The sequence below is a fragment of the Mercenaria mercenaria genome, chromosome 6 (genome assembly GCF_021730395.1).
Source record: "Mercenaria mercenaria strain notata chromosome 6, MADL_Memer_1, whole genome shotgun sequence".
Lineage (NCBI taxonomy): Eukaryota > Metazoa > Mollusca > Bivalvia > Venerida > Veneridae > Mercenaria > Mercenaria mercenaria.
The window spans coordinates 36,759,356-36,771,487 of NC_069366.1; the positions used below are offsets into that span (position 1 = coordinate 36,759,356).

Here is a 12,132-nt window from a genome sequence, read left to right on the forward strand (position 1 = left end):
CTTCTTCTAAATGCTGATTAACTGTGACTTTATCTGTGGATTCTATTTTTGTTTCTCTTGCTGTTGACATTTCATTTTCCTCTATTCTGACTTTCCTTCTTAACTCTTCAAATGACTTTGCGGTTTCAAAGCACAATCTTGTCGCATTTTTCAAGTCATCGCTGTATAAATGCCTCCAGAATCTCACTTTCAACATTTCATCTTTCTGGTCTTCTTTAACATGACCCTTTACTATCGCTCTTTGTAAAATTCCTTCTAATCTTAATGCCCATTCTGAAATGGTTTCACTTCGTTTCTGTCGTGACATATAAAACTCTGACAAGACTGATTCTCCTGATCTGACGTTGCCAAAAATACTATCTAGCTTATCTATGATTTCTCTTGCTGTAGCATCTGAACTCATTGTCAATAGTATTTTCCGTGTTTGTCCACAAAGTGAATTTCTAACTGCCTGTCTCAATATATGTTCTTCATATAACCCTGACTTAAGAATAATCTCTACTTCGATTTTCTATCCTCGAAGGTTGTTTCTGTTAAGGATTGAATGTTAGGTTTGTGTAATTTTCCTTTCCAACTTTCTGATTTATAACTTTTAGCTGATTTTCTTTCGCTTAATTCGTCATCACTATTTCTTTTTTCATCACTTTCTTCATTTGTTTATAAAGCCGTTTCTTTCGCTTTAATTCCCCTCTTTAACTTTCTTTCTTCTTCCTTTAGTTTTCTTATTTGTTCTTCTTTCACTTGTGTTATTTCTCTTTGTCTTTTAATTTCTTTCTTACGTTGATTTCTTTTTTCTATTTCCTCAGCTTGTCTCTTTTTCAGTAATCTATTCTTTTCTATAACATCATTCACTTTCTTTTCTCTTATTTTTAACTGTTTAATTTTCTCTATTAGTTTACGTTCTTCGTCCCTACGTTCATTGTCATTTTCACATTTATCACTTTTGATATTTCTTTTCTTCCTCTTTTCTTCAGATCCATTTCTATTTGGTCTATTTCTCGTAGTATCATTGCTAATCCTTTCCTCACTCTGTATTTGTTTTATGTCTGTTTCCAACTGAATGTTTTCATTTTCATACTTTCGCCATTTTTCATCTAACCATTTCATTTCTTCCTCTAATTGTTTATCGTCATCAGCATTGTCTTCTATTTCCGTACTGCTATCTTCAGTATTTCTAATATAATCTGCATCGCCTGTTTGATCAACAGTTTTATAGTCATCGTCTGACTCTTCAGTATCAGCACTATCATCGTAATTATATACCTCTTTCATCCTCCCACTTTGTAAACTTTCTGTATTTCTATAAACACTATGTCTTTCTGGAATTATTTCTATGTCTTCAATACTATCACTATCTGATTTTTCACTTTCGTTATATAAGTCTTCGTTATGCACATATTCTCTGTGACTTTCTATTTTATTTTCGGTGTATCTTTCACTATACTTCTCTTCATCTTTATATGCACCTGTTTTATCCGTTTTATTATCACTTTCATTACTTTTCCCATTTATATCTTCATCACTAACGTTTTCTTTATGTACCATTGCATGTACAACGTGCTCATTATACTTTTCACCCGTATCACTATAGTCATCATCATACACCATACTTTCATTTAATGATACATCTTTCATTTCTTTTTCTAACTTTTCTCTTTCCTTTCTATTCTTATCCATATCTAACATTAACTGACGTTTCTCCTTATATTTACGCCTTTTCTCTAACAACTTTTGTCTCTGCTTTTGTAATTCTATCATTTTACTTTCTCTTTCATCCATTAAACGTTTATGTTCGTCTTCCTTTTTCTGACGTCTTTAATCTTTCTCCATTTGTACTCTATCTTCTTCCTTTCGCCTTTCTCTGTCGATCCTTCTTAATTCTCTTTCAGGCAATTTCAATGCCATTATTGAGTATGTGTAATGTTTTCACTGTCTCTTACTTCACTTTCAATTTCAAAGTCTCTTCACATTTGCTCGATATTTCGTGGCCGTTCTTTCCTACTTTATTTCAATTAAATAATAATCAAATTCTCAATGTGTATATCCTATCAATTCCTCCACTCCGGTCAATATAAAACAATGTTTATGTCTTTTAATTAATCCGTGTGCGGTGCGTGTCTCTTTTTTTTTACGCCGTACGTTTACAACTTTGCAGAATTTATATATATTTTCAGTATTTATGTATATTTTCAGTCTTTTATTAACACTGAAATTTTCACTACTTTCGTTTTATTTCTATATACTGATGTTCCTTCTTGTGTTCCGTAGTTTCTGTACAAGTATTTTCTTGTTTCATTCAATATACTAATTCAAATTTTCAATAATTTCAGTCTTTCCCTGTATTGTTTTCATATTTCAATTCACATATACTACTTCTATGCATATGAACTATTTCTTACAATATGTATTCACTATATACATGTACGTGTTTTCAATGTGTTCAAGATTTCATTTAATTCACTTTCATGATTTTTTTTCTGTGTTGTGAAATATTGTATGTGTATGTGATGTCTGTAAAGTATTACGGAAAATGTATGTGTTTCGCGCGACCCGTTAAAACGACACGATATCAAGTAAATTTTGCAATAGTTATATTGCAACTATTTACTTTGATCACAAAAAACACGCGAAAAAAATCTTAATTTACCTTGCAAGGATTTATTTTTCACTGATAGAAAAACTTTTTCTTTCCGATTTGGAAAAAAAATTTACTCCGTCCGAGACTCAATCCGTGATCTTTGAGATCTGATTGGGGTTCGGACCCCCACCCACCCCCACTCTCCTCCGCCCTTGGTTAAGTTTAGCCAATAGTTTTTAGCATTTTACCAGCTTAGCTTAGATGACGATCATAAAACGCATTTTATAACATTTCAGCGTGTTTTAAAAAAATGTATTTTTACCATCAATGCTCTCAATACTACAAGATATGAAAGCTAGGACGAACAATGGGAACACTTGCTTGCGCTGGACCCCCTCTTTGTTTAGCGCATGTCATAAACCGGGTACCAAAATTAATACGCTTACGACTATGTCAAACCAGATAATCACTACTTAATGTCGCCGATAGTCCAATTTTGTGTACGACGATAAACGGGCAGAAAATATGGAAAGCACGAAACTGCATATCTTGGTAAGTACTTTATAATGTGTTAAAAATCTTAATCGTTCTCCTATTCATAAAATATATATTGCTTCATATTTGTGCAATTAAGCTGTACTTTTTCGTTGCACAGGCCTTGAGGTTTATGTATACATGGAGATGCCTGTCCTGTCGTACCGTTTAACCCTTTTCAGAGACTTAACATAATTGACAACTTTTAAAAATACGTTTTTACTTACTCTGGAGTGCTCCGATAGAAATACCTGTCAAAGGTGCAAACAAACCAGTTTTTCCGCTATGTAAACACACCTCGTGTAACACTTGATGAACCGATAATCCGCTATAATGTAGTCGTAACGGTATTAATTTTGGTACCCGGTAACGATATGCGCTGTACAAAGCAGGGATCAATTCGCAAGGAAGTGTTCCATAAAATTTAGATGAATTGATTTATAGTATTTATTGATTTCTCGTCAGAATACAAATGATATTTGTCAGGACCGGTGTCATTTGACAGAATGGTAACACACACTTCGAATGATACCACTTATTCATTGGTAGGGGTTTATTTAAAAGTTTAATTAGCTATTGTTTCCACAGTGTCTGTGCGATGTTTCATATCTTGTAGTATTGAGAGCATTGATGGTAAAAAATACACTTTTTTAAAACACGCTGAAATGTTACAAAATGCGTTTTATGATCGTCATCTAAGCTCAATACATGGTAAAATGCTAAAAACTATTGGCTTAACTTAACCAAGGGCGGAGGAGAGTGGGGGTGGGTGGGGGTCCGAACCCCAAGTGTCTGTGACAGGGACGACTGACTAGAACAGTATATCTTATCGGGTCATTACTAATCCGAGAAGTATCGGAAATTAAAGCGGGGTATTTCAACAATATCAATGGTGTTAGCTCCAGAAACTAAGTCCTGTTTTCAATGAAAAAAAATCAATATGGCCTGGCAATAATGTAAGAATTCACTTCAACGTAGATTCACAGAAAGAAAATAGTAGGGGGATTTGCATGCAATTAGTATGCAAAATATTCAGCTTCTTTATGAAAAGTATGGCTTACTAAAAAATCAGAAATCAACTGATACAAAAATAATTTACCGCACAACAAAAATAATACATATAAAGAAAATTCAACTCACATATTCATCGTCACACAATCCAAAATTATTCCAAATAATAATAATTAAACACTGCGTTATCAAAACACCACAAAAGTACAACACTTCCTTTCTCTGAAACACAGAATGTCACTGTTCCTAAATCCCAGAATTCCTCCTAATACTCCAGTCTTTTCCATCGTGGTAGGCCTAAGATCCTGAATGTAGATTCCTGCCGGTATCCGTATAAAAGTTTCCATTTATTTGTTAGTCCAACAGTCTCAAAATGCTCTTGTACAATTTAATGGAATATGAAATTCCATATAGTCATCTCAGTTACGTGCACTATTATGTACAGTCTGCTGAAAATGTTGGGCGCCATTATCACCGCCCCTCTTTATTTCTGTAGTTTGTAATTGATTGATTGGGTTTTATTTCCTCTAGTGATGTATTTCCGACTAGCTATTTAGATGTTATATGGTGTGGGTTCCTTTAAGGACGATGACAAAATTTTGTTTGCAGACTTTAATATGTGTCATCATAATCATGTATCAAGATAAGTATCATCATATTGGCATCATAAGGACATCATAGTTACATCATCCTAAAAATAAAGTTATGACAATTTATAATAATGATTTAACAATTACATTGTATATCAAATATTCAACGCGAATGACAGATGACAGCTGTCAAAATTGTAAACAAGTAATTTACCGAAGGTAAAATCAATGATGTTTGACATCCAATAGATTACACAGGTAATTAAATAAATCGTTTACATAGTTTATCAAATTTCATACATACATAGAGAACAATATAAGATAAGGCATATTTACCTGGAAAATGTATAATTTCCAGTCCAAAAATATATATATATGCACAAGTATAAATGAGGTACCTATGTAAACAAAGCCATTTTGAAATTTTGACCAAGAAGTAACCAGTGCTGTGATTGGGTGTTATAGATCACGTGCAGATACTTATTTATAAAGTATGGAAGGCCGGGAATGTCAAATGTTACTATTATAGGAAAATCAAAAACAAACGAAGTATTTTCATGATTGTACTATATCATTTATTTGTGCTCTACGACACAAACATGTTTAACACCTGTACGAAATTTTACAACTGTAAAATACCTGTATTTCTGTTCAAAATTGCAGTCATGATTATTTCAAATTAACACCTGGAGATTTTATGTAACAACATTGATTTTACAGCTGTAGATTTCAATTTACAGCTGTAAAACGACTGTAAAACAGGTCGAATTATGCAAATGAGATACAGCTGTAAAAAATTACAGTTATAAAAATGAAAAAGTTATAGCTGTAAATATGCCTAAAAGTTACAGCCGTAGAAATAAAATTTATTTTAAGGGACGAAAGCAGATGTACACAAAGTTTTAGGATGAATTGTAATTCTCTAGAAAAGGTATTAATTACTATACAAATGGCAAAATAAATGATCTAGTAAGTAAAGAACAATATGAAATATGTTTCTAGTAATTACTATAGCAATTGCAAAATTAAAGAGTAGGATATAAAGTAGAAGCTATGCATTATTTCTTGTTTATAAAACTCGCTATGTCATGAAAACATATGACAGTCTTGTAATTATTTCCTTTATATTTATCGGTTTCAAATAAAGAGTAAGTTGTTAATGCATGTGCTTACACAGGTCCTTTTACAACTGGGTTAGATAATGAAACCATTACACTTACTCCAGAATGGCCAAAATTCCAGTATTTTTGATGATGTGGTGTCTGTGTGAATTTCAGTTATATCCCGCCAAAATGCATTAAAGATGGCTGACAGTACTCATATTTTCCTCCAAAAACAATGTTACAGCTGTAATTTTGAGACATTACTATTTTACAGCTGTAAATTTCAACAAAATTGTTTACAGCTGTATTTTTGAGACCTGCAATTGTTTTACACCTGTAAATTTCAATTGTATTTCTGGTAAGTCTCCACTTACAGGTCTTTTACAGCTGTAATTTCAAAATACAGGTCCTTTACAGACGTTTTACAGCTGTAAAACAGGTCCTATTTTCGTACAGGAATATTATTCAACTTCCGTTACATTGTACATCATAATCAGCGTTTAGGACAGATGTATATGGCGTACCATGTGTATTGACCTGTTGAGCCTTTTGTAAAAATCTGTCCATGCAGATACAATTTATAAACGTGCTTTTGTTGAAATACTACCACGAGCCTTCTTGTACATGACTTACATCAAAATTGCTGTATACGTCAGACAACTTCCAGGAAGAAAACAATATCCGATATTTAGAGCTGGGACTTTTTACATTATTTGTTTTTGATAACTGTCCGGTTTGAAAAATTCGGCGTTTTTATGTAATTCGAATATACAAGAGACAATCATGGGAATTTTAAAACAGTTTTGTTTATTGTGGGGGCGGGGGGGGGGGCGGGGAGTAGAGAAAATAATTGATGCTTTAACTACTCATCCGCGTCTTTTTCATCCACACATGACAGCGCCGTACAAAGTATGTAAACAATATTTAGATATTTGTGCATAAGATTTAGTTCGCTCTGCCAAACAGACTGTATAGAACAATGAAAATGATGAAATTTCACATTTCCGTCAATGATCATGGAATACAACTGGCAAATAATGAAAAGGTCATGTTATGAAATGTTTTTCATTTGTAAATTTTCTTTTTTTTTACCAGGCGGCAAAATGTCCGTGTGTTTAACATTAGGTATTTGTCTATGGTGGGCGAAGCTGGATTCATGTCACAATTTTGACAAAATATCACGTGAAAGCATTGCTGTTACACGTTTTGTAATAAACATTACAATATACAGTCGCTGGTGTTCTGAATTTACATTCGTAACATGTTTTACGTTTGCGTATTTCATTCCAAGCTTTTGTTCTTCATGTTATCAGGATAAATTGTTTTAACCCATGGTATCCGGCGTTACAGTAACTAACCGTACTGAAGTACTAAATTTAAACACAGCTCTTAAAATAGAATTATTCTATTGAATACATTTACCATGTCGTATTAATAGATACTTGACGGATGTGTCATTCTAATGTGAAATATACACATAATTTCATTTAATACATAAAATTGATCAGTTAAAGTTATATTTTAGTAAATCATTTGCTCACTGAGGCAGTAGCCAGTATCTAAAAATCAGATTTTGTACCATGTATTTATTGATAATTGAAACTTGTCTTGCCTGGGCTGTGAAATAAGCACCAACTGATTAGTTGACGCGAATGGTGCGGACTTTCAAAGAACCATAACAGGGACTACTACAATTATTGAAATATGTCTATTTAAAACGAATAAAGTATTTCTCTGTAATAATATAAATATATTAAAGGTAATTAATGTTCAGATTATCTTTGCTTTTTCAAAATTTTGCTCAAGATGATGAAATATACTATATTAAGATTATGTGTTTCGTTCGATTTTAAACATTCGTCTTTTCACGAGAAGTACGTAAACGACTTAGTGCATTAAATTCTAAATGATATTTTTGCAATGTTAGATAGCACCTTTTCCACCAGTCTGACTTACGTACATCTCCAATTAACACCACTCTTTGGATCTGGAGACGTGCTATTGATAGACTCGTTCTGACGACCCTTCCGCTAGCCAATCAGAGCCTTGCTTTCAACATTTTGAAAGTGAAAGAAGAAGTTTTAAAAAATCTATATTTAGCCTGGGGTTTTCATATTTATATTTATAATTCTTATGACCGCACCTTGTGTTTTGAGAGGTATCATAAGTCACGGTACGGACTTGGGCACGTAAGGGGAGAATATGTGTGAGGCAGCCAGTTAGCTCACTGACAGTCGGTACAGCACTCGCCCTGTAAGCGAGGGGTCCCGGGTTCGAGCCCCGGACTGACTGCACATTTTTCTCACCCTGTGACATTCGACGCTGTTATGATAGCTCAGCCAAATGCTTGTTGAAACGAGTCGTCATATCAAAATAGATTTCCAAAAATAAAAATAGCAATATCAAAAATCCAAATTTAGAGAAAAATGAATGTGAATAGTCATCCTGAGAGCTTCGTTTAGAAAATCAAGTATGCTCAGTACATCTAGAAACGCAACGTTTTTTACCCTCGATTTTTTATACTTTCCTTGTACATATGTATTTGAATTTTGTTTGGTATTGTAAAATCGTGTAGAAACCTCACCATCATCGAAAATCAAAACCAAAAAAAAAATCATGTTAGTGCAGTTTTTTTGTCATTTATCAGGTTAAAAGATATTGACTGTAGATCAAGTGTTGCGTTTCTAGTTGTACTCAGTATATTTTAGTCAGATTGCTTTTCCACATACAGCATAATTTGTTAATATTCCGTTATGTTTTATACCTAGTTCTTTGGAAGGACTATGTGAGCGGTTGGAAGGAATGGCAACAAGCCTCTCAACACGAAATTTTACTTTTCGTTACACATATTTTCAGCGGAATCTTAGGTAAATACAATTTTCCTAATTGATTATCGACAATGCTTATGGACAACGTAAATATTCAAAACAATTTCACGCAATAAAGTCTTGAGAGAATTCAATTTATCTGCTATGTATACCCATGAATTTACACCAGTTTGATGTTCAATCTTTCTAACATATAAAATGTATTTGTATTTAAAGTTCTAGAAACTGCTACGCTAACTTTATGTCAGTTTAGAAGTCGGAAAATACCGTTCATGACATTGCTGTTACCCGAAAGCTCAACAACTTGAAATTTAAATACATATATCTTTAAATAGATAAATGTCAATAGTTGCAAGCAGCTATAATCTTTTGAAATGTGTTCTGTTCTTTATTTTAGGTTATATGGTTGCCTACATAACATGTAAAGCGCGTCTACATAGATCTGCGTTTCTACTTCCAGTGACGTTTTCTACCCCTATTATATTCGCCATTTTGGTCTTTCCAGAATCATGCAAATGGGTGCTGTCTCGGAATAGAAGTATGTCGTTCACACCTACTTATTCAAATTTCACAAGCACACTTCTTCAGTTGCTTAAAGTTGTCAAATCTGTTTTTCTTTTCTGTTTTATCTATTTATTTATAAATCTCGGTACGTTGATATACACGGATTAATGTTACCAACTTACCTGTTATAGAAGAATTATATAAAAGAACTATTCTATTTCGATAAATGTCTTCATTTCAGTCGATAAGTATGTTATCAATTTACATCTGTTATGGTAATTTTCAAACAATATCAGAATAAATTTGAAATGTAATGGTCCCAAAGGAACGTTTTATGAACCTATTTAGCATTTTTAACCTTCAATTACCTTTCATCAGTGGCGAACCACTTTGAAGACTGTACAATTGGGGAAAGCAACCAAGGTTGGGACATTGTTCGCGAGATAATTGCTATAGTTTGTTTGATATTAGCACAAACATTCTCATCGGGATGGAAGTTTTGCTCGACGGAATATCTTCAGCACCTTTCAGAAGAACAGGTGAATTCTACACTTTTTATTTTACATAAAACTTTTCTTTTCTTAAGGACGCTCGCTACAGTTTCGTAATTTTTTTCTCAATAATAGATTTTGATGAAATGTTTTGTATTAAAAGATCATGTTATGATGTATTGAAAAATGCAATGAAAAACTAGGTCACCAGCTTTGTTTTAATTTAATTTGCCCCTAGATATGGTGATATTTTTAACATTTTTCAAAATTTCCATAATCCTAAAATATATTTCAGTAAAGTACAATAATCAGCATAAATTTGGTATCTAAGCATTTTTATAACGGAAGACAATATATATATTTGAAACATGCTCAGAGAAATCAAAAGAAAATGATTTTGTAAAGAAAGGAATACTTGTTCAGCAGACGCAAGGGCTATTTTTGCATATTTTTGTCAATTGTAAGTTGGTACTTCTGCTATTTTATCGAGTTTCACATAATAGAATTTAATCAAACTCTGCACAAACCTTTGGTAATGTCTTCGTAATCTGAAAAATTGATAGGTCACCATATTAGATTTCGCTTAAATCAAATTACAACGAGGTGGGATGTGGCGGGCATTTATACAACGCAGGTTGTACGAAATACTCTTTCAGTGTTTGAGCAAATGACTTAGAGATATATCAAATTATCAAACGGCAGATTTCTTAATAAGCGGATTTTAAGGTGTTTCTGAAGCATTTTGATGTCATAGAACGGTGAAAGTTTCCGCCTTTCTCCGAACAAAACATATAGTTTACGAATACGAATGATTGTACGGTATGGGTACGGTACGGGATTAGAAACAGCTGTGACTCAATGCAGAGTTGGAGCGCCGGTATAAATTACAGACTCCAGTATATGTCGGATTGAAGCAATTTGAACTAAATGTACTTTAAATATATATATTTTGTAACCATGGTGATACTTACCGTAACATTTAGTCAGTATATTATACATATTTTACATGAAATGCATGCGAACATACAATAATTTGCGCATTTTTGCCGTACGCGACATTAGATAATCACTTCCGGGCATGCGCAGAAAACCGCTCCAACTCTGTAGTAGAAATACAACCAAATTGGCACGGTGTTGGGGTAATTATCGACCCGTCCGGAAAAACTGTAGCGAGTGCCTTTAAAATATCTTTGAAATTGTCGGAACGAATCGTCCTCAAAGATATTAAATTTGGATTTGACTGCTGCGCCAAGTAGGACCTGTTGCAAATAATATTTGCACTGACGCAAATTATGCCCCGAGTGTTTTAACAAAACAAAAAGAAATTTCAAGTAATTGATAAATATTGTATACTATATGCTAAGTTTTAGCTTCCTTTGTCGCAATGTTAACAAAACAAAATGATACTTACATAATTTGCCTTTTAAGGTCTTCTTATGATGACGAAGACTTATAGGGAGTATGAAAGCGTTAGGTCTAGTAGATTGTGATAGACTTACTGACATGCTAACTTTAGTTAAACTACATTAAGTTAAGAAGGATGGTAATTTGGACAAAATACAAACTAACGGGGCTATCTACCTTGTATTGTGAGATCTTCTAATTATGCTAAATAAGTGTGCGCAGTTTGAAAACATTGAGCTCAGTAGTTTCTGAGGAATCTGCTTACATGCAAAACTTTAACCGAACGTGAATGCCTTGAATTTATAAAAAAAAAAACTATAACTCTTATAGTATCAAAACACAGGACCTAACCAAGAAATTCAAATGTTCTAACGAAGAAATGGTCATAATTGTGACAAAATGTTTGCGAGTAACAGTTTTTGGCATAGGTACTCAATTAATAAAGTCTGCACAAAGCAATACATATTAGTATTCAAGAAAAGTTGACCTCTTTACAAAATACCAACTTTCGATGAACAAGAAGGGTCATTTTTCTGACAAAATGAATATAAGAGTTGTGGTTTTTGACTTTGTCTACTTACCATGTGATTATAAGCAAGTGCACAAAGGGGAAGCATATATAGTCGCCGCTTCTTCCGTCCGTCCATCAGTCCCGCAATTCTTGTCCAGAGTATTTATCAGCAACCACTGGTTGGAATTTAGCAGAACTTCATAGGAAGCTTCACTATTAATAGGAGGTGCGCATATTGTCTTCAAGTTCTAGTCAGATTATGATTTTTCACCGAGATGTTGCCCTTTGATTATTCAACATTAGAAGACTATACACAGTAATTCTAAACAACCAATAGTTGGAATTTTAGCTACACTTCATAGGAAGCTTTACTATTAGCAGGAAATGGGCATATTAACTTCGTGTTCTGGTCGGATGATTTTTCACCGAATTATTGGCCTTTGATTATTCAACATTAATATACTATAGTACAATTCTTGTTTGGAATATTTCTCAGCAACCATTCTTTGGAATTTATCAAAACTTCATAGAAAGCTTCTTCACTATCAAGAAGAGATGGGCATATATTGTCTTCGTAT

At 33.3% G+C, this 12,132-nt stretch overlaps 1 protein-coding gene across 4 annotated transcripts in view; it reads left to right on the forward strand.

Moving 5' to 3' along the window:
* LOC128557686 (chitin synthase chs-2-like) overlaps positions 1 to 12,132 on the forward strand; it is a 146,705-nt gene that overhangs the window by 58,647 nt on the left and 75,926 nt on the right. For 2 of the 4 annotated variants that reach the window (XM_053545636.1, XM_053545634.1), the window contains exons 5-7: positions 8,585 to 8,683; positions 9,042 to 9,182; positions 9,527 to 9,687. In XM_053545636.1, the coding sequence (XP_053401611.1) occupies positions 8,585 to 8,683; positions 9,042 to 9,182; positions 9,527 to 9,687 (401 nt within the window). Of the gene's footprint in view, positions 1 to 3,045; positions 3,658 to 8,584; positions 8,684 to 9,041; positions 9,183 to 9,526; positions 9,688 to 12,132 lie in introns of those variants that run through there. The other 2 variants (XM_053545637.1, XM_053545635.1) reach the window with 2 other exon arrangements.